This window comes from Ylistrum balloti, unplaced genomic scaffold (genome assembly GCF_031769215.1).
Source record: "Ylistrum balloti isolate Yb309-2 unplaced genomic scaffold, AGI_CSIRO_Ybal_v1 Utg369680, whole genome shotgun sequence".
Lineage (NCBI taxonomy): Eukaryota > Metazoa > Mollusca > Bivalvia > Pectinida > Pectinidae > Ylistrum > Ylistrum balloti.
The window spans coordinates 1,559,442-1,583,704 of NW_026781921.1; the positions used below are offsets into that span (position 1 = coordinate 1,559,442).

The 24,263-nt window shown below is 34.7% G+C and overlaps 1 protein-coding gene across 1 annotated transcript in view; it reads left to right on the forward strand.

Annotated features, from left to right (window-relative positions):
• LOC132564611 (potassium channel subfamily T member 2-like) overlaps nucleotides 1–24,263 on the forward strand; it is a 44,270-nt gene that overhangs the window by 15,063 nt on the left and 4,944 nt on the right. Inside the window, exons 7-27 of the mRNA XM_060229261.1 lie at nucleotides 748–853; nucleotides 4,434–4,514; nucleotides 5,345–5,431; nucleotides 6,563–6,666; nucleotides 7,729–7,915; nucleotides 8,281–8,445; nucleotides 8,894–9,030; nucleotides 11,084–11,147; nucleotides 12,489–12,597; nucleotides 13,512–13,620; nucleotides 15,871–16,020; nucleotides 16,773–16,855; nucleotides 18,371–18,620; nucleotides 19,567–19,672; nucleotides 19,990–20,162; nucleotides 20,760–20,828; nucleotides 21,498–21,635; nucleotides 21,796–21,907; nucleotides 22,119–22,223; nucleotides 22,864–22,947; nucleotides 23,467–23,601. Of these exons, the coding sequence (XP_060085244.1) occupies nucleotides 748–853; nucleotides 4,434–4,514; nucleotides 5,345–5,431; nucleotides 6,563–6,666; nucleotides 7,729–7,915; nucleotides 8,281–8,445; nucleotides 8,894–9,030; nucleotides 11,084–11,147; nucleotides 12,489–12,597; nucleotides 13,512–13,620; nucleotides 15,871–16,020; nucleotides 16,773–16,855; nucleotides 18,371–18,620; nucleotides 19,567–19,672; nucleotides 19,990–20,162; nucleotides 20,760–20,828; nucleotides 21,498–21,635; nucleotides 21,796–21,907; nucleotides 22,119–22,223; nucleotides 22,864–22,947; nucleotides 23,467–23,601 (2,554 nt within the window). The remainder of the gene's footprint in view (nucleotides 1–747; nucleotides 854–4,433; nucleotides 4,515–5,344; nucleotides 5,432–6,562; nucleotides 6,667–7,728; nucleotides 7,916–8,280; nucleotides 8,446–8,893; nucleotides 9,031–11,083; nucleotides 11,148–12,488; nucleotides 12,598–13,511; nucleotides 13,621–15,870; nucleotides 16,021–16,772; nucleotides 16,856–18,370; nucleotides 18,621–19,566; nucleotides 19,673–19,989; nucleotides 20,163–20,759; nucleotides 20,829–21,497; nucleotides 21,636–21,795; nucleotides 21,908–22,118; nucleotides 22,224–22,863; nucleotides 22,948–23,466; nucleotides 23,602–24,263) is intronic.

Consider the following 24,263-nt stretch of genomic DNA (forward strand, 5'->3'; position numbering starts at 1 on the left):
TTTGATGATATACACATATGACTGGCTGACCTCCAGGGGCTGGTCGGCAGGGCCAAAAAGTATCAAATTGACTCAAATTTTAAAAAAGTAGCCTTCTCAATACCCAAATAAGGTAGAATCAAAATAGTCTTGATAGATATAACGGTCTAGAGGGACTTAACCTAGATGGTAGATTTCATGACCCTATGTTCTCACATTTCCATTAGGGGAGGAGATAAAGTTAATTAAAGTTAATTGGGTCACCATTTCTCTTGTTTCCTTCTCTCTACTACACATTCATTCCACATGTCTCCCTTTGTGAGTTCACTCAGGTGACTGCTATGGCCCCTTGACATCTTGTTTTGTATGCCTCAGAACTTGTATACCAAGTAACTTTTATTTTTATTTTGAAAACTTCAGCTTTGATTTTATGCAGTAGATACTGTATAGTTGATATTATTTGCGAGGGATTTAATTTTGCAAGATATTCATTAGTTAAAGATAGTGCAAAGTTAGATAACCAGCAAACATTTTTTACAGTAAGTCAAAATTTCAGAAAATGGATGGTACCTACCTGTATATATGAATACAAGTTGATTGACATATACAAAATTGAATCCCTATGAACTGGCTCAAACCATACATTTAAACAACCATACAGCATGCTATTTTGATTCTGTTATCTTCTTGTTTTGTGGAAAGATTTTTTTGTAGATCTTTTATTTTGTACATGTTTTAGTTCTGTAGTAGACTGTGTTGTGTTAACAGGCATGTGTTGCTGTGGGTATACCGCCCCCTACCCTTATGGATTGTACAGGTTGTACTCTCCTTGGCCAGTTTTGTAAAGGCTTTGATATTTATTTTTATTGCAAAGGTGAGATTTTCTTCCTATTAGGATTTCTGTTTGGTTTTGTTTTTTGTTGTTTTTAACTTTTTGTATTGTGTCTTTTTTAATTGGAATATAGCTTGGTTTTTGTAGTTATTTCAAATAACACAATTCTCTGTAATAATAGTCACATGATCTCATAACAGTATTTTCTCTATCAATATTAGACACACCTGTCACCTGTTAAAATAAAATTATCTTCTGTAATACCCAGGTAATAGACACACATACCAGTCACATGATCAAATGACACTATTTTCTGTAGTGATAGACACATGTACCAGTCACATGATCAAATAACACTATTTTCTGTAGTAATAGACACATGTACCAGTCACATGATCAAATAACACTATTTTCTGTAGTAATAGACACATGTACCAGTCACATGATCAAATAACACTATTTTCTGTAGTAATAGACACATGTACCAGTCACATGATCAAATAACACTATTTTCTGTAGTAATAGACACATGTACCAGTCACATGATCAAATGACACTATTTTCTGTAGTAATAGACACATGTACCAGTCACATGATCAAATAACACTATTTTCTGTAGTAATGGACACACACACCAGTCGCATGATCAAATAACACTATTTTCTGTAGTAATAGACACATGTACCAGTCACATGATCAAATAACACTATTTTCTGTAGTAATAGACACATGTACCAGTCACATGATCAAATGACACTATTTTCTGTAGTAATAGACACATGTACCAGTCACATGATCAAATAACACTATTTTCTGTAGTAATAGACACACACACCAGTCACATGATCAAATAACACTATTTTCTGTAGTAATAGACACATGTACCAGTCACATGATCAAATAACACTATTTTCTGTAGTAATAGACACATGTACCAGTCACATGATCAAATAACACTATTTTCTGTAGTAATAGACACATGTACCAGTCACATGATCAAATGACACTATTTTCTGTAGTAATAGACACATGTACCAGTCACATGATCAAATAACACTATTTTCTGTAGTAATAGACACATGTACCAGTCACATGATCAAATGACACTATTTTCATATCACATGATCAAATAAAACTATTTTCTGTAGTGATAGACACATGTACCAGTCACATGATCAAATAACACTATTTTCTGTAGTGATAGACACATGTACCAGTCACATGATCAAATAACACTATTTTCTGCAGTAATAGACACATGTACCAGTCACATGATCAAATAAAACTATTTTCTGTAGTAATAGACACATGTACCAGTCACATGATCAAATAACACTATTTTCTGTAGTAATAGACACATGTACCAGTCACATGATCAAATAACACTATTTTCTGTAGTAATAGACACATGTACCAGTCACATGATCAAATGACACTATTTTCTGTAGTAATAGACAAACGCACCAGTCACATGATCAAATAAAACTATTTTCTGTAGTGATAGACACATGTACCAGTCACATGATCAAATAACACTATTTTCTGTAGTGATAGACACATGTACCAGTCATATGATCAAATAACACTATTTTCTGTAGTAATAGACACATGTACCAGTCACATGATCAAATAACACTATTTTCTGTAGTAATAGACACACACACCAGTCACATGATCAAATGACACTATTTTCTGTAGTGATAGACACATGTACCAGTCACATGATCAAATAACACTATTTTCTGTAGTAATAGACACACACACCAGTCACATGATCAAATGACACTATTTTCTGTAGTAATAGACAAACGCACCAGTCACATGATCAAATAACACTATTTTCTGTAGTAATAGACACACACACACCAGTCACATGATCAAATGACACTATTTTCTGTAGTAATAGACAAACGCACCAGTCACATGATCAAATAAAACTATTTTCTGTAGTAATAGACACACACACACCAGTCACATGATCAAATGACACTATTTTCTGTTGTAATAGACAAACGCACCAGTCACATGATCAAATAAAACTATTTTCTGTAGTAATAGACACACACACACCAGTCACATGATCAAATGACACTATTTTCTGTAGTAATAGACAAACGCACTAGTCACATGATCAAATAAAACTATTTTCTGTAGTGATGGACACACACACCAGTCACATGATCAAATAACACTATTTTCTGTAGTAATAGACACATGTACCAGTCACATGATCAAATAACACTATTTTCTGTAGTAATAGACACACACACACACACACACACACACACACACACACACACACACACACACACACACACACACACACACACACACACACACACACACACACACACACACACACACACACACACACACACACACACACACACACACACACACACACACACACACACACACACACACACACACACACACACACACACACACACACACACACACACACACACACACACACACCAGTCACATGATCAAATGACACTATTTTCTGTTGTAATAGACAAACGCACTAGTCACATGATCAAATAAAACTATTTTCTGTAGTAATGGACACACACACCAGTCACATGATCAAATAACACTATTTTCTGTAGTAATAGACACACACACACCAGTCACATGATCAAATGACACTATTTTCTGTAGTAATAGACAAACGCACCAGTCACATGATCAAATAAAACTATTTTCTGTAGTAATGGACACATGTACCAGTCACATGATCAAATAACACTATTTTCTGTAGTAATAGACAAACGCACCAGTCACATGATCAAATAAAACTATTTTCTGTAGTAATGGACACACACACACACACCAGTCACATGATCAAATACACTATTTTCTGTATTATAAGACACATGGTAGTCACATGATAATTTTCTTGTTTTATATCTTTTGAGTAATTTTAGGAAATGTTAATGCTTAAACATAATGTCTGAAATTAATTCACCACAGAATTAGCTCACTGATGGTCTTCAAGCTGTGGTTGAAATCGTATTCTTCCTAATCTCCACAGAAATAGTTAAAGAGTAAACTTGCTTTTCAATTTTCTCATACATTATTATGACATATTATCTAAAGAGATGGCAGAAAAAATGCAAAGAAAATAAAAGTATAAAGAATGGATTTGATATTAAAATTCCTCATTACTCATCTCTTTACTTAACATTATTTTTCTAACTAGAGAAAATAACATCAATTATACAAATTAATTAGAAAATTCTTTATCTTTATATGACATCATTGCTTAATATTGTGTAATTCTACATCTAGTGTTTGTTGACTCTAATATTTGCCTTTTCTGTGTTGATTGGCTGTTAAGAATATTATGATGATGGTGATTGGATGATTTCATAGCCTGACTTGTATAGTGTATCATCTAATTTGTTATTATTTAGATAAGGTATTCATGAGACTTTGGATGTACAGCCTTTTTAGCTTAAACACTTTTTCTCTATGAAATCAGATAAGGTTGATAGTAAATAAAAAACAGTTTTCAAAATGTGTTTGTTTTTAAACATTGTATGATTTCCTCCAATATTAGATATAATTCTATTGACAAAGATAATGGCGGCTTTAATGTATATCTATATTATAACAGGGAAACCAGTCTAGGTTTGACACCATGCTTCAGTCTAACTTTATCCTCGAGTTTATCTGCTCAGCACCATTCATTTTCACGGTAAGTTTCCCGACTGGAATAATCTCATCTTTGCATAATTGCATTATAAACAGTTTTGTTCTAACTCCATTGAAACCTACAGTTTGTGTGGTGGGGTGGTGCAATGGTAAAGCACTCACCTGTCACCTAGATGTCCGGGGTTGGATTCCTGGTCAACTGCCCTACCTTGTTGGTTATGCCCTGGTACTCCGGTTTCCTCCCATAGTAAGACCCTTCGTGTGCTTCTATCAAGGCCAATAAACATGATTAATATAAGTTAAAAAAGTTTTTTTTCACAATTGTTTTAAAATAGATAAAGTTTCTTTATTTTACAGTTTGTGTTAGATGCATTTATTGTAAATTTTTTCCCTCCTGGCAAAAACATTAATTTTTCCCAGTGTGAAATTGATCATCCTAAAAAAATGTACATATATACTTGTATTTGAATTTCAGCTAAGGAAAGTAACTTTAGCCAAGTGTTTATTTTCATCTTTTTTATTGATTCACTTTCAAGTCAAAATAGTAAAGTTATATGATTAAAAGCTGTAGTGGAAACTTCAAAAGCATTTATATGTAAGGCCAACAAGATTATGATAAAGGGTGATGACCCCTTAAAGAAAATTGCAACTGATGTTTTCATAATTTTATTGTACAAAATTAATATGTCAAAATATCGTGAAATGTTGACTTGCAGATACTTAAATTCACAAATATGATTAGATTTTAGTTGATGTTGATTGTTATTTTCCCGCACATGAAACACTTTACATTAATTATATTTATACATTGTTACATTTCGAGTAGAAGTATTTGTTAACAATGTTTTATTGATGTCTGTTTTTTGTTGATAGGCATGCTACCCTATGCTGTTTAGAAATTTATTTGTGCCGTCATTCCTCAACTGTTGGCTGGCTAGATTTGCACTTGAAAAACTGTTTGTAAGTTGTTAAGTTGACAGATACAATAACACTATACCTGAACAACAATGTGGATTTGGGTGGTCGGGCGATGCAGTGGTTGCCTATTACTGGTTACCATGGTTTCTCCCACACTACGACCACTCTAACTTCCACACGGACCAGGAATTAAGAGTGATCAGTATCAGTGGGTATAACATGGTTCTGTTACAGTTGTTGTAAGATAAATAGAACTAAGCATTGATTGATAGATAAGGATGAAGATTTAATTTACATGTAAAACAAATGAACATAACTTCAGGAGACTCGAGTCTACCTTATATGTATGTAATGTTTCCTGTATTGTGTGGTGAAGTTACTTTCCATTTCTTTGTACACTGGGTTTCTTTCAATGAGTTGTAAATTTTATGTCGCATGAAAGAGAATTCTTAGAGGAATAGAGGAAGAAAAGTTTGACGAGAAAAGACAAAAGAAGGCGGTTTAGGCCTTTTAAAAGCAATAGTAACAAAAGTAGTAGCTGTCATAACTATATGCATTCCAAGCCAATGACATTAGTTAATGTTTAAGATAACAACACATGGGCAGACTCCAGTAGTGACTCTAGTCACAAGAGTGTTTTGTCTACCTCTAACATGTACCCATTATAGTACATGTGTATTGTCTACCTCTAACATGTACCCATTATAGGACATGTGTATTGTCTACCTCTAACATGTACCCATTATAGGACATGTGTATTGTCTACCTCTAACATGTATCCATTATAGTACATGTGTATTGTCTACCTCTGACATGTACCCATTATAACATGTGTATTGTCTACCTCTGACATGTATCCATTATAGTACATGTGTATTGTCTACCTCTGACATGTACCCATTATAACATGTGTATTGTCTACCTCTGACATGTACCCATTATAACATGTGTATTGTCTACCTCTGACATGTATCCATTATAGTACATGTGTATTGTAAGCAATTGAATGAGATCACTTTTTGTAGGATCTTGTATTAATTTCACATTAGTTGAATGAAACTTTGAGTACAAAAAAAAATGTTATTTCAGTTAGCTTATGGCTTTAGTTTCATAATTCCTGTATAAAAAATTTGAATGAATTTGACATCCATTTCATTATATGCATATTTTCAGAATGATCTTCACATCACCAAACAGAGGTTCCAAGAAATCTCGGTGACCTTGTCGCAACAGCTCTTCATTCTTATAATCACGCTCTTTTGTCTCATCTTTACTACGTGAGTACTGCAGATGTAGATCTGGTTATGATACATGTATTTCAACAACCAAAGTGGGTTTACAGGTTTGGACATTGACCTTGAAACATATTCATTTTCAGCGATAGCAGTACAATCCGTATACATTTTAATGATCCTTGAAACAAGTGCTATAGAGATCTATTCATGATGTTAATTTGTGTGCAAGTATGTACATAGGTCTTGTTTGTAACCCAGCGATGTCCTCACTCTTAGTGTCTTTGTAAATTATCAGATTTATCTCTATACTTTATACACTTACTCATAGCCAGCAGTTCCAATACAAATTTGTGTTACCACATCCTGAGGTCAAAATTTAGGTCTCTGTGAAAATGGGTTTTCACAGTCCTCTCACTACCCTCTATGTAAATTAATTGATTGTCTTGAAACTTCCTACAATTACTCTCAAGCATAATTCCTTTGAGAAATTTACATCTCAGTCTTCTGAGGTCAAGTTTTAGGCCAGTGTTACTATTATGAATAAATGTTTGCTTCCTCACTCTTCCAGCTTCAGTTGTGATCCAGTTGTCCTGTGGCTTCGTACACTTACTGTCAAGCAGATTTCTTGTATGAGTTTGTTTCTCAAACTTCAGAGGTCAAGATTAAGGTCACTGATGCTATAAAAAGACATTGTCATCCCGGCACTACCCACTTCAGCAATTATCCTACAGTCCCTGAAATTTTATACACTTACCTATAGTCAGCATCTCTTGTTTGAGTTGGCATCTCAACCTTCTCAGCTCACTGTTTAGTGTTACTGCCAGCCATCATCTCTTGTATGATTTGGTGTTTCAACCTTCTCAGCTCACTGTTTAGTGTTACTGCTAGCTATCATCTTTTTATCTATCTCATCTCAAACATCTCAAATTGAGCTTTGTATCTTGGGTTATTGCAGGATAATTTTTATATCATACAATATTTATAATTCAATCAAACTCTAATATGAGAGATATTGGTGTCTATCAGAATTTTTATATGTGTATATGGTTTACCATTATAATTAAACTGCCTTGTTTGACATCTTTTGATTATGATCTGTTTTAGGGTGTGTGGTGTGCAGCACATACAGAGATCCAGTCTAGAATCTCCTCTTACCATGTTTGAGTCGTTTTACTTCACTATTGTCACTTTTTCCACGGTTGGGTATGGAGACATCTCCCCAGATATCTGGCTCGGCCAGGTGTTTATGGTCTTAATGATTTGTATAGCCTTCGCATTTATCCCACGACAGGTGAGAAATCATCCGCCACGTGTCCTATCACCTCAAAGTCAACCTAGATATAGAAACACCTCAATGATGAAGAATCTACAATTATTGTACATTAAAATATGTAGTTTTTTATTGTATGAAAATCCTTTAAGAGAGATCACTTATTTGTAAAAAGAACCTTGAACAACAAAATCAAATAATGATTAAAATCTGTGAGGATAGCTTTATTACCATATTACAAAACTTATCCCGTATTTTATAGCTTTGTCCAAAAGAACCATACACCTGCCATGATATTGGTTCTATTTTATATATTATCATAAACATAGACAAAAATTCTTCCAAGTTTTACAACATTGTGATTTATACATAACATCTGTATGTAGGTGGAAGTGATTGGATCCATCTGGATGGAAAGACAGAGAGCAGGGGGCGTGTACAGTCGACGTGCGGCTTCCGCCAACAAACATGTGATCGTATGCTGTCAACAGTTCTCATCTGAGGTCGTCATGGATTTCCTTACTGAATTCTTTGCTCATCCCAAACTTGAGGTACCTTATTAATTAGATATTGAGTTCAACAGTTTCTTTGGATTCCTCTTCACATGACATTAATGTGTCTTTGATTTGTCAGGTTTAAGGTTTATTTTATATTGAATTCTTCACTAGTACAGCAATATACAAATATAATATACCAGTTGTACATTCTATATCCCAATTTATTTGTGCATGTAGGTGATTTCTGAAATTATTGTAATTAAAACAAATATGTGTGCAAATAAAACAATATTGTTCAGCTTTGATTACTAAGTTACCTGGTAAATGTTTTATCTTATAACAAAACTGAGAAGTCATTTCAATATCAACTACTTTTTAGGTCACCTGAGACAAAGTGTTAGGGTGCCCTATCGTGATCCCCTTTTGTCCAGTGATGTGTGTCATAAACTTTTAACATTTTTTATTTCTTTTGGAAAACTCTTGAACCAAATTTTTCTTTTAGGAGCATACTGTGATATTGCTGGGGTCCGATGAGCTAGGCAGCAGTATGCAGGTCATCATACGTGACCCCAAATGGGCCAACAGAGTCATTTATATCAGGGGCTCAGCTCTCAAGGACATCGACCTCAAACGGTGCAGGTAAGAGTTCAGTCGAATTATACTTCAATTCAAGCAGAAACATGCATGACAGAGAGATAAGAAACTCCTTGATAGGGTTACCATTGGTCAGCCATGACCAGATGTCTAATAGTTCATTTTCATTCAATAATTTGTGTACCCATATGTAGCACCATACATCTAGATATGATCCGAAAGTCTCTGCCTGTGCCACACTGGATGAAGAATATTGGATATACGAGATACATAGAATATCCATGAAATTGAAATATTTATATTGATATTCAATGTCTTCATGATCAGTTCTGATCCATTATTTATACAGAATAGTTTTCTGGAAATCAAATGATGTGTGTGCAATGCTATGTTTACCTGTTGTTGGTATACCTTGTTTATCATCACAGATTATGTGAGCTATTCTTCAATCTATTTTAAAGAGTCTCAAGGTGATCTATTCTAATACCGTTCATCCGGCGTCGTGTTGTGGGATGTGCATCGGGCTTTGGTAAACAATTCAACACTTGCGACTTCTTCTCAAAAACCCCTGATCCAATTTCAATTAAAGTTTGCAGAAACCTTCCCTGGCCTAGGATGAACCAAAAAAGTGAATTATACAGTCCCTAACCCCCAAGGGGCAGGGGCAGAGGTGGTGCCAAAAGGATTCAAATTGACTAAAATTTTTTAAATCTTTTTCTCAACACCCAGATATGGTAGAATCAAATATTCTTCATTAATGGAAGCATCTTGTGAATTTCATGGCCCCAGGGTCTCACATATCCCTGTGGGTAGGGGGTAAAGTTTACTATAGTTTATACAGGAAAACTAGATTTTTTAGCATAATTTTTTTAATTTCCATTGGAAATATTTCAGACTTGGTTAAAATTATTAGTGAAGGGTGAAAGCCTAATGGTATGCCCATTTTGATCCTGACTGACCCCCAGGGGCTGATGGTTGGGGCCAAAAGGAGTCAAATTGATTTTAATTTCAAAAATCCTCTCAAGACCCAGATTTGATACAATCAAATGCTCTTCATGAATGGAAGCGTCTTAAGGTACTTTAATTACCTAAATGAGCCTCACATTTCTTCCTTTTAGACTTTACTGTAATTTTCGTAGAACATTGCTGTCCTTTATGTTGATGTTGGAGGTCACATTGCTGTCCTGAATGTTGATGATGAAGGTCACATTGCTGTCCTGAATGTTGATGTTGAAGGTCACATTGCTGTCCTTTATGTTGATGTTGAAGGTCACATTGCTGTCCTGAATATTGATGATGAAGGTCACATTATTGTTCTAATCATGGATGTTGGAGGTCACATTGCTGTCCTGAATGTTGATGTTGAAGGTCACCTTGCTGTCCTGAATGTTGATGATGAAGGTCACATTATTGTTCTAATCATGGATGTTGGAGGTCACATTGCTGTCCTGAATGTTGATGTTGAAGGTCACATTGCTGTCCTGAATGTTGATGATGAAGGTCACATTATTGTTCTAATCATGGATGTTGGAGGTCACATTGCTGTCCTTTATGTTGATGATGAAGGTCACATTGCTGTCCTTTATGTTGATGATGAAGGTCACATTGCTGTCCTGAATGTTGATGTTGAAGGTCATATTGCTATCCTGAATGTTGATGATGAAGGTCACATTATTATTCTAATTATGGATGTTGAAGGTCACAATGCTGTCCTGAATGTTGATGATGAAGGTCACATTGCTGTCCTTTATGTTGATGATGAAGGTCACATTGCTGTCCTGAATGTTGATGATGAAGGTCACATTATTATTCTAATTATGGATGTTGAAGGTCACATTGCTGTCCTTTATGTTGATGATGAAGGTCACATTGCTGTCCTGAATGTTGATGATGAAGGTCACATTGCTGTCCTGAATGTTGATGATGAAGGTCACATTATCGTTCTAATTATAGATGTTGAATGGCACATTGCTGTCCTGAATGTTGATATTCAATAATCACTATGTTGTTCAATATACACATTCAGTGTCGCTTGATATTCATAATGAGCTGTTCAAATTCACCTCAGCTGTTGACTTGAAATTTTCTTGCTTTGTAGAATCAGCCAAGCAGAGGCATGCTTTATATTACCACCTTCAAACTGTACAGATAAAGATCAAGCAGTAAGTATTAGCGGTGTATCTTATATTACTGCCTGGTAACTACAGATAAAGATCAAGCTGTGAGTATTAGAGGTGTGTTTTATATTACTGCCTGGTAACTACAGATAAAGATCAAGCTGTGAGTATTAGAGGTGTATCTTATATTCCTGCCTGGTAACTACAGATAAAGGTCAAGCAGTGAGTATTAGAGGTGTATCTTATATTACTGCCTGGTAACTACAGATAAAGGTCAAGCAGTGAGTATTAGAGGTGTATCTTATATTCCTGCCTGGTAACTACAGATAAAGGTCAAGCAATGAGTATTAGAGGTGTATCTTATATTACTGCCTGGTAACTACAGATAAAGGTCAAGCAATGAGTATTAGAGGTGTATCTTATATTCCTGCCTGGTAACTACAGATAAAGATCAAGCTGTGAGTATTAGAGGTGTATCTTATATTCCTGCCTGGTAACTACAGATAAAGACCAAGCTGTGAGTATTAGAGGTGTGTTTTATATTACTGCCTGGTAACTACAGATAAAGATCAAGCTGTGAGTATTAGAGGCGTGTTTTATATTCCTGCCTGGTAACTACAGATAAAGACCAAGCTGTGAGTATTAGAGGCGTGTTTTATATTACTGCCTGGTAACTACAGATAAAGACCAAGCTGTGAGTATTAGAGGCATGTTTTATATTCCTGCCTGGTAATTACAGATAAAGACCAAGCTGTGAGTATTAGAGGCATGTTTTATAATACTGCCTGGTAACTACAGATAAAGACCAAGCTGTGAGTATTAGAGGCATGTTTTATATTACTGCCTGGTAACTAGATAAAAATGATGTTGTGAGTATTTGAGAAATCACTACCATGTTTTTCCTACGAAAGTAGGATTAAAAAAGGATTGACTTACAATATTTGACTCAAGAGTAAAGGGTTTAGATTAAAGATGATTATTAATAATTCCACTGAACAGCTACAAGTTGATTTTTTCTGACTTATAAAAGGCATACAGTTATTATGGAAAGAATGCATTGAGGAAATTGTTTTCTGGAAAATTATTTTGAAAGGACAGAATGTAGTTTTCATTGTCTTGATGGAAGAAATCTGAAGTTTGTTAATGTGGAAAGTTTTTGGTTCAGTAAGGACATGAAATTTTAATGTTATACACTACATAGAAATAGGTGTAATTTAGAGGACTGTTATGGCAATTATAGTTTGTCTTTTATGATGTCATGATTCATGATATAATACACCAGTAATGTATTATGTATAAATTAGTGTGCACTCAGTGGACATTCGACCATGAACTAATCCTTGATAAATTATTTTACCATGTAACATTAAAATTGATGTTTTCCAGGATAAACATACTATTTTACGTTCCTGGGCTGTGAAGGATTTTGCTCCAAAGTGCCAGCAGTACGTTCAACTATTCAGGGTGGAGAATAAGATGCATGTGCGATTTGCAGGTAAGAAATTTGATAATTGTTTTTAAATCCTAATATCCTTAATAGCTCAACTTGTCTGAAGAACCAAGGTGATCTTACGCAGCACCTTGGAATCTGGCATTCATTTGTCATCCATCTGTCATCTGTTTGTTGTTTGTCATCTTGCTTCAACAGTTTATTTGAAATACTGTGGATAGCGGAGAATGAGCAGACTCTTTCTCTGTAGGAATGTGTGGATTCTGTCCAAATTTGGTCTAAAGCATCCTTCGGTGAAGGAGACTCGGTTTCATATAAATGGCAGATCTCTGTCCTTATGTCCAGGAGGACATGTCCCAGTGTAGAAAATTTAGCAAATTCTTTTGAATCCTTCTATAGGTATGCATGGATTCTGTCCCAATTTGTTTTGAAGCATCCTTGGGTTAAGGGAAATCAATTGTGTGTACACATTGTGTTTATGTGCCCTTGATAGGAGGGAAGGGGACCAATAGAAAAAATAGAGCAGATTCTACATACCTGTAATTTTTCTTCTGTAGGAATGGCAGGACTTACAATATCCCAATTAAGTTTGAAGTATTCTAATGGGATGAAGGAGACATTTGTATAAAAGGTTTCACTGACCCCATTGGTGTCATTGGGGAATACAGTATAAACCTGTAGCATTACTTTTTGCTTCAGTTTGGATAAACTGATTTCATGAGCATGAGCTGATTGGTGGATGGAAGGATAGAAATATGATACAGGAAATTTGGATATGTTAATTTCCTGTAAAGTATGAGTGGAAGTTAGAACTGTTTGTCTAGTTTATTTTCTGATATTTATTTCTTGATTTACAGATTCCAATATTTATATTTTGATGTTAGCTGCAATCAAAGGTACTATTTTCTATGCCAATATCCTCTGGTAGTTACATGTTTTATGATATTTCTCTGTTGTAGAACATGTGGTCTGTGAGGATGAGTTTAAATATGCATTATTGGCCAACAACTGTCTTTACCCAGGTCTGTCTACACTGGTGTCTCTACTGATGCATACATCCACTGGATAGTAAGTAAAGACATTTTATAACTGGAACATTTTTTATAAGATCACCTGACCAAGAAGATCAGGATGACCATTTTGTCTGCTCATGTCCTAAACTTTTCTCATTTTAATCTTTTTCACAAGTTCCATAGATAAGATTGACTTGAAATTTGTCATCAATGATTTATAGTTGATTCTGTCATGGTGTTTGTATTTTTCATCTGTCTTAAAGCCATATATGACATATTTTAAACTGAAAATTCGCAGGGCTTATAAGGAAATGATGTCTGCATAGTGTAACTATTTTTTAGCCCTGTTAAAAGTTGAACATGGCTGCCATGTAGATCATTTTGCAACATGATTGTGAGTTCATCATTTTCTTATACAACATCTATTTTAAATTTCTTTTCAAGTTCCACCAGTGTGTTTTCTACTATGGTTTGGTCTGAAATTCAATGTGGAAGCCATCTTGAAAAACACAGTTTAGACTTCTCCATTTCTACCATTCAATAGAAAATTTGAAGGAATTTGTGATCCTTGTGAGAAACAATATAGAAAATATTGATATGTTGGCAAAATCCTTATTCAAATTTGAATTCGAGGAAACTGGCAAAATATGAAGAAAAAAGAAAGTTTTACATGGAGACTCTTGAAAAAAAACAAGGAGAATAAGACCAGGTGTTCCAGAGCAGTAACCTTCTTCTTCATCAAAGACATGGACCTTGTAAATCTGATGACACCTGCCATGTAAATGTCATATCAATACAAATAAGGAAATGTTTTTTTCCCAAATGAGAAAATGTATACCACTGCAGGTTCTACAGGCAAACTAATAAGCATCAAACCTTTCCAGCTTAATATCGCACAAAGATATAGAACATTTCTATCAGAAAACATTTTGATGTAAAACTTTTGGTAATCTTCATCAACCTGCATCTCAAAATCCTGTGTTGTGACTTTGTCTGTCAAATGACAACATCTTGCATGAAAATCATGATATTGGGAACAGGCCATAGAATATCAAATCAACTGCTGCATATTCACATCATTGGTTGGAGATAGAGTTGTTGCTATCCAGAAAGGGAAAATTCACGATAGGGAAATTCAAATCATCATGCTTATCATACATATTTGTGGAAATCTGACCATGTTGGTTTCATTCTGGGAAAAGATCAAAGTAAGCACCTGATGTAGAAAAAAGCTAAAATCTGGAAAGTTTTGTTTTTGTTACCTAGAACAGTCTCAGTTATTGAATAGTTGTCCTACTACTGCTATGGAAGAAGTACTTTATATGCCTAAAAGTCAGGTGACTGTCTAGGAACCTGGGCCTCTTGTATGCTTTATAGTCAGGTGACTATATAGGAACCTGGGCCTCTTGTATGCTTTATAGTCAGGTGACTATATAGGAACCTGGGTTTCTTGTATGCTTTACAGTCAGGTGACTGTTTAGGAACCTGGGTCTCTTGTATGCTTTACAGTCAGGTGACTATATAGGAACCTGGGTTTCTTGTATGCTTTACAGTCAGGTGACTGTTTAGGAACCTGGGTCTCTTGTATGCTTTATAGTCAGGTGACTATTTAGGAACCTGGGTCTCTTGTATGCTTTATAGTCAGGTGACTGTTTAGGAACCTGGGTCTCTTGTATGCTTTATAGTCAGGTGACTGTTTAGCTATAGGTCTCATGTATGCTTTATAGTCAGGTGACTATTTAGAAACCTGGGTCTCTTGTATGCTTTATAGTCAGGTGACTGTTTGGCTATAGGTCTCTTGTATGCTTTATAGTCAGGTGACTGTTTAAGAACCTGGGTCTCTTGTATGCTTTATAGTCAAGTGACTGTTTAGAAACCTGGGTCTCTTGTATGCTTTATAGTCAGTTGACTGTTTAGGAACCTGGGTCTCTTGTATGCTTTATAGTCAGGTGACTGTTTAGGAACCTGGGTCTCTTGTATGCTTTATAGTCAGGTGACTGTTTAGAAACCTGGGTCTCTTGTATGCTTTATAGTCAGGTGACTGTTTAGGAACCTGGGTCTCTTGTATGCTTTATAGTCAGGTGACTATTTAAACCTCTGGGGTGTTTATACCTTTATACTGAGGCAAAGGCAAAAACAAAAAAACGATGGACATATTGAATGGGTTTTTCAATTGCTCCCAATTTTAGTATTACTGTATACACATATAATGGACTCTATAGTAAAAATTATTTTTGTTTTTCAATATATCTTTCAACCAGGGTTTCCTTGAGTGTATAGATTATGCATTGTATTTATGTTTCAGTGAAGGTTCCCTAGCAAAAGAGACCTGGCAGCAGATCTATGGTCAACACTCTGGGAATGAGATCTACCACATACAGCTGGGTAAAAGTATCTTCTTTAGTCAGTACGAAGGCAGGAAGTTCATAGAGGCATCGGCGGATGCTCATAAACGGTAAACATCTGTCAATATTCATAAATCATCAGACATGGTGCCACACAAATTTGTTTATACAGTTACTGTACATTACTTATATTTTGCATACCTATACTTTATTTCAGGATCATACCTGTTTGTACCTTTTTGTAAAGATAAAAATTTACATCTAAATACTTTCAGATTGGCAACCACACTAGCAGAACTCAACGTCCATAAAATCCAGTTGGTCCTAGAGTTTGTTAGATTTTCCTGCATTAAGTTACTTGTGATCAACATATCTCATCCATTTTGAGTTCCCCTGATGTTATTACATATAGTTGTGGTGATATATGATGTACAATGCAGGTAATGTAAGTTCACATAGGATGTTCACAATAAGATATTAAACACGTATTTCAGGACATGTGCTAGTTTTGATTTTTACTTCATTTGTAAGAACTTTTGACAAAAGTTTGTTTTGTTTGTTACTGTTTCAGTTATGGTGTGACAAAAGTTTGTTACTATTTCAGTTATGGTGTGACAGAGATTTGTTTTGCTTGTTACTATTTCAGTTATGGTGTGACAGAAGTTTGTTACTATTTCAGTGATGGTGTGACATAGGTTTGTTTTGTTTGTTACTATTTCAGTTATGGTGTGACAGAGGTTTGTTTTGTTTGTTACTGTTTCAGTTATGTTGTGACAGAAGTTTGTTACTTTTACAGTTATGTTGTGACAGAAGTTTGTTACTTTTACAGTTATGGTGTGACAGAGGTTTGTTACTATTTCAGTTATGGTGTAACATTGCTGGGGATTTTACAGTTATGTGGAGAGTGTTGTTACTTTTACAGGCATGCACTGTGTGACCAACAGAGTTTGCTTTTATATGACATAACAAAAGAGGAATTTCAAAGATTAAAAGTTTGTTACTTTTACAGTTATGGTGTGACAAAAGTTTGTTACTATTTCAGTTCTGTTGTGACAGAGGTTTGTTTTGTTTGTTACTATTACCATTATGAGGTGACAGAAGTTTGTTACTTTTACAGTTATGTGTAAGATGTATATCAGCACCATTGTTAGTGGTGATGATCACTATGCCATATTTATCCTGGCAATAAGCCCATGTCTATTAATAAGCCCACTAACATAGTTTTCTATTCAGCAAAATTATGAACAATGCTATTTCATTTACATAAGCACTTTGTTACAAGTTACTGGGTTTGGGTTCTAGGTCACTTTGTTAACCCAGGCATCACTGGCATTAGAAAACAGACTTTTGCTTTTATATGAGCATAACAAAAATGATCACAAAATTGATCATGTTATCCAGTTATGCCATGGTTATATGCTTCATAAAATGATGACACAATCTAATTTTGGTAAGTACTTGTTATATCTTCACCATTGTTAGTGGGGATTTACATGGATCTGGTCCGTGGACTGGGATATCGCAACCCCTGAGTGCTGACCCACAAAACTCTTTAACACCATGTCTATTAATAAGCCCACTAACATAGTTTTCTATTCAGCAAAATTATGAACAATGCTATTTCAGAGTTATTGTGCCTCTGGAATTGGCATCAAAATTGATAATACTATCAATTTTTCATCTTGATATCTCTACATGAAATGATGATGCTAACCTACAGTGACATGCCAGCTCTCTTTCCCTGTCCCTTGTGAGATTATCCCGTTGCTAGCAACCACAGGATCATTCTGTGAAGTATGTCAGAAAAACAGAGAATGTATACTTCAGTTTTGTATGAAAAATATAAGCTTCTGTGTAGTCAGCCGTCATGAACCTGCTACACTTACAATGTTCTCACAGATGTTTCAATCACCATGTCAGTGCTCATTTCATTTCTCTCAGATGTAATAGTAGATAGATATAAAATCCTAATCATTTTGATGTTCTATGAACTTCTTTACATTGGTATGTGTTAGTTCAGACTAGCAAACAGCAATTCAGACCTAAAGGATTTCATATAAGTTACCATTTGATATGTGAATTTTTGAAACAAGTCTAAGATTTTTCATTTTAGCAAGCCTTTCATCACATGGTGGATTTTTCAAGTAAATATTATGAGAAATGGTCATTTCTTTATCAAAACTGAAGTCATCCTCTCTGTATTATGCACACCATTGTTACATGGCTATGCAATCTGTGAATGTGTGACGTCATTTCATTATCTAAAGTGACATCACAGTAAGTTATATTACACATGTGTAATATGTAAAAAAATCACTGTATTTTCACTGATTAAGAAGGCAATTATGTGTTAAATAAGTATATCTTGGAAACCGTTTCAATTACCAATTTTCATTGAATTTTAGATTGTAAGGGATCTGAACATTGGTATTTAAATTCTGCGACTTGTTTTGTTTTCAGCTCTGATGGCATCAGAGCTTCAGAAGTTTATAGAAACTCATGGTGATGATGAGGAATCGGATGGTGAAGAGAGCGTGTTCAACACACTGAACTCTCAGGCTGGCTTTGAGCTTAAAAAGCAGCTTCTCTTAGACGTGCCAGGAGAGCCAGCCACTGATAATGCCAAACTCCTCAGCCATAACCCTGATGTCACAGATGCAGCTGCAAATGCCAAATATCAGCAAATCATGGAGGACATTGGACAGAATGAGTAAGTGAATCCTCATCAAGAATCCTGTTGTTGATGATTTTGTTCATAAATCGAGCCTTTGCACAAAAAATTGGCAAATAAGATTTGCTATAGGCCTTGCTGGATAAGAAGTCTGCATATCAAACTTGGTTAATAAGCCATCACATGAAATTGCTGAATACACCTAGGTTGAGTAATAAGCCCACACAAAATCATTGATTAAGACCAGATTTTGTGATAAGCTTACACAGTGAAATACTGAGTAAGTCTAGACTGAGAAATAGCCTAGACTGGTTAATAAGCCATCACACGAAATTGCTGAATACACCTAGGTTGAATAATAAGCCCACACACAAAGTCATTGAATAAGAATAGACTATGTGATAAGTCTGCACAAAAAAATACTGAATGAATTTAGACTGAGAAATAAGCCTAGACTGAGAAATAAGCCTACACACTAAATTGCAGAAAAAACCTAGACTGAAAAATAAGCATATGCACTAAATTGCAGAATAAGTCTAGACTGAGAAATAAGCCTAGACTGAGAAATAAGCATACACACTAAATTACAGAATAAGCCTAGACTGAGAAATAAGCCTACACACTAAATTGCAGAATAAGCCTAGACTGAGAAATAAGCATACACACATCTGTTTTGCTGTTTCAGTAGAAATGTCATCAAATGCGTTATCATGGTCAGATATCAACGATGTTTTAGAAAATTTAGGGTATTGCTTTTCACAATTATATCACAAAGATGTGATTGGGTGACTTTGGGTATACTTTAATCTGCAATCCATTGAATTCTTATTTGTACCTGCCATATTTATCCAACATAACTACCAATAAACAATACTCCGTGTAATATGTAGGATGTCCTTTAAGAAAAGTTTTATTTCAGTATAGTTGCCATCAATCCATAGACATCACTGCCTCCTACTACACATGTTTACAATCTCTATTTCAGAGTAATTACGGGTACCCCACCTGTAACGCTATACGCTGGCACAAAAAACACACGTTGCTACCTTCTTAAAAATGATCGACCACTCTGCTGCCTTAGATGGGGAGAGGTATGTGTGAATCTCTTTATCTATCAGTATCTTCTGTGTTTAATAGACTTAGGATGTTGTGAACCTACTGGTTTCAGACATATCAAGATCAACTGAAATTAAAACTATCATAATTAAAGCAGTTGGTGACTAAGGATATGGTAACAAACAATTTTATTTTACAGTTGATGGAGTTATGGAGAGGAGCACAATGTTCAAGAAAAAATACTAGTGTAGATTTGGCTTGAAAAGATGTGAATGATATAAGCCAGTAGACCTCAATGTGAAGTTTTACTGTGGGTGACTACAGTTATATATATATATGTATACTTTTAAAGGATTGTGAGCACTGTAATTTCAAGAACGCCAATGAACAGCGATGGCAGGGGCGCCTCGTCATCTTGTCTACAGAGCGACCACATTCTGGTATCTACAACTTCATTGTACCTCTGAGGTCACAATTCATCAATTTAGCCTCCCTCAGTCCTTTAATCCTTCTGTTGGAGATCGAGTGAGTACTTTTATTTGGTAGATATTTTATAATGAAGACACCTCTTATATATAAACATCAATTGTAGATTGCATGTATTTAAACTGTATAGATAGACATAGTGACAGAGAGTGATGTGGACAAAACTTTGTCATTTACGGTTACTATAAATGACACATCAAGACAGTTCAGATAAAATCACTTATGTTTCATTGTCATTGTTTTTAAACACAATCTAATTAGGTTTATTGTAAAACATGATATTTAATGAAACTAACGTCAACGAGACAGTTTAATCAATTTATAAAAAATCTATTGTTTTGTCATCCGATGGTTATACATATAGTTATGATATTAATAGGAACAGAAGTATATATTAATCCCTGTCTGACAAATGTGATATCTGTAATGTAAGTTCACATATGGCAACACCAACATAGATATACTAAATTTTGAAGTCATGAAGATTTCAAAATGTTTTATCAATTTGTATTACAACCATTTTGTTTTATTAATCATCTCATTGTATAAATGTATGGTCTTTCTGTTAGGCTTTAGTTCTGTTATCACATATATAGCAATTTCTGTTTTATGTGGTAAATGTACTCCCCTTTACAGACCAGACAGCCTTTTTCTGGAAACTATAGCCAAATTCCCAATGGTGTACTGGATGAAAGGTTCTCTCAAGTAAGACTGATTACTCAGTAACACAACAATCACTTTCACTTGAGATAAATTTGAATTAATGTGAAAAGATGACAAATTTTGTGTGGGAAAAATTGATGACATCTTTTTGATAGAAAGTGGACAAGATGGAGGCATATTGTTATTCATTTCCCATATTATCGCATTCTTTTGCACTCTGGAATTGTATCATTACTCTAGCTGCTTTTCGTCATGGTTCCAAGGTCAAGGTCTCTATTAAGTACCTTTTATAGGAATTTTTTAAACAGTGACATTAATTTGTATGGTAGAAGAATCATTCTTGTCTTACAACATTGATTTTTTTTTCTTTGAATCACGGCCAGATTATCTGGCCAGAAATCATTTCACATGAATCTCTTACCGTATTTTACCACAAATAAGCTCCTCCACCCAGTTTAAAAAGACTTGTCAAAAGAGGGGAAGGGGCTTATTAGCGGGCAACCACTCTGTTCTCCAGATGTACATGTGTCAGCCATCTTGGATTTTTTGTCATAAGGAACGATAACTTGGCCTATCTGTCATCAAAAATAACCCAAAGACGAAAAATAGGATAAATACTTTTATTAACAATATAACAAAATATATTTTACTGAGATCATCGTATTCCAACGCTGAAACGCTGTAATTGGACTTTTAATCTGATCATTCCAGTGTGGATGATCTTCTCACGGCCGGAGTTCAAAAGTCCAGTCATCTTGTGGTCACTAATCGTGAGTGTAAAGATACGGTAGAGACAGAGAACGTCTTGGTAGACTCGGAGACAATTGTCGCCGTGCAAACTGTCTACAAGTAAGTTGTACAATTGAAGCAGTTCGAAACCACAAAAGATATGTAAACAGAAAATCTCAATCTTCACATAAAAAATCAACAAAATAATTGAAAAATTGTACTTTAATGGTAAAATATTGTTTGAAGCTTTTTTTTGAAATCTATATTTTTTTTCTTGTAGGCTTTTCCCAAATGCAAATATCATCACAGAACTTAACAAAGCATCTAACATGCGGTTCATGCAATTTCAGGCTCATGATCATTACGCTCAGGAAATCTCAAAACTCGAGAAGGTATTGTACTTTATGCAGATGTTTTTCTTCGCTATCATTTAATAAAAGTTAAAATTAATGTGTAATAATTTGACTGCATGTTGGGTAAAGGTAAATATTTGATAACATTATAACATATATGTTAAATTCGGATCTTTTGAATCCAACATTTGAAGAGCAGATTATCTCTGTAGAATATAATAGATCTATGCCGGATGTTATTCACTTTTAGAAACTAAAGGAACACATGAGAACAACCTTGACTCATATTTTCCGTCTACCCTTTGCTGCGGGTCGTGTATTCAGTGGAAGTATGTTGGACACACTTCTCTACCAGGTCAGTAAAGATTTCCTTCTCAAATGATATTTTGGAATGTCATTGTTTATTTGCATGCAGCTATAGCTGTATACATGTATAAAAAAACTTTATCCATTCAACAGCAAGGTTCTTAGGACTTTCTGCTTTGTCAAAAAATGTCATATGAAAAATTTACCTTGATCTATTTCAAAGGTCATAGGGGTCAAAATGGTTTTAATTATTTTTAGGTGCCCAGACCTTTGTAAAGGGATACTTGATAAAGATTCATTACTATTTTACCTTTTAAAACATTGTAAAAGGGTAATTTGATGAAGGTTTATCAGTGTTTTTACCTTTCCAGACATTTGTAAAATGACACTTGATGAAGGTTTATCAGTGTTTTTACCTTTCCAGACATTTGTAAAAGGACACTTGATGAAGGTTTATCAGTGTTTTTACCTTTCCAGACATTTGTAAAACGACACTTGATGAAGGTTTATCAGTGTTTTTATCTTTCCAGACATTTGTAAAACAACACTTGATGAAGATTTATCAGTGTTTTTACCTTTCCAGACATTTGTAAAACGACACTTGATAAAGGTTTATCACTGTTTTTACTTTTCCAGACATTTGTAAAACAACACTTGATGAAGGTTTATCACTGTTTTTACTTTTCCAGACATTTGTAAAAGGATATTTGATCAAGTTTGTTCGGCTGTTACTTGGGATTGATGCTGAAAGGAATTCTGGTCATCTGTCTAGTGTGAGTAAATGATTCTGTGATGTTGTCATTTAAGCAAATTCATTTAAATGTTTCAATACATGCACTTCACAATTTCAAGCAGAGTTTTTTTAAATATCTGGCATTGCTTTTAAGCTGTGATGTTCAAAAGTTATGGTCAAACTATAGATAGAAATTACTTTCCATACAATATTGACTAGGCCGATCTTACTCCAATCAGTCTTTACTTAGCAAAAGTTCTAATGTTTTGGGTTGCTTTTCTGGTGTGGAGGTCAAAGGTCAGTGTCACTTTTACTGAATGAAAATTGGTTTTTACTCTTTATCTTGAGTTTTGTGATGACATTTTCACAATTGTGTAACTGCTACATACTTTCAAACATAATGTCATTCATCAATGTCAGCAGTGATTACAGGAGTCTGTATTACTTTGCTTCACCTTTTCTCTGTAATGTAACCTCACCTGATTTCATTATGTTGTGTTCACCAAATTTTCATGAATTTGCTCTACCAAATTTATTGTGTGCTCTTGTTTGTTGACAGATCAAAATTAAGCGTCCTATTCTTGCTAAGTATAGGACCTATGGAGATTTGTACCAAGGCTTGTGTACCATGACAGGGGAAGTCCCTATTGCTATTTATAGGACTGAGAAAAGAAAGCACACAGATGACCAAGAGGTAGGGTGTTGAATAAGAACTGTACAAGGAGGTATTAAAAGAAAAAATCAATCCATATTTCTCTGCATGCTTCAATGTTAGAGAGCGACATTTGAGAGGATGTTATGTCACCACACCATTATAATAACTCTTAATACACTGTGTGACTGTACATCATCATATTTAAACCTACCTACTATGTAAATATGTGCTATCTAGGTTAATTATCCTGTCTGCTGGTTATGTATATGGTATAAGCTATTTCTAGAGCATGCTCCGAGTCTGGTGTAGAAGAACATGTATCTGCAATTAAGTTAGATTATCCTTAAATTCTTTTGTTTTTCATACTTTTCATCTTTCCTATATTTATGAATGATCAAATAACTTCAGAGTGAACATGCTTGGTCTGTTTGAACTGTTCATATTTCCTCCCCAAGATGCCATAAGTTATTATATATTTTACAGGATGGTAGTACACAGAATAACAACGGATCACATAAGTTGTTATATATTTTACTGGATGGTAGTACACAGAATAACAACGGGTCACATAAGTTGTTATATATTTTACAGGATGGTAGTGCACAGAATAACAATGGATCACATAAGTTGCTATGTATTTTACAGGATGGTAGTGCACAGAATAACAACGGGTCACATAAGTTGCTATGTATTTTACAGGA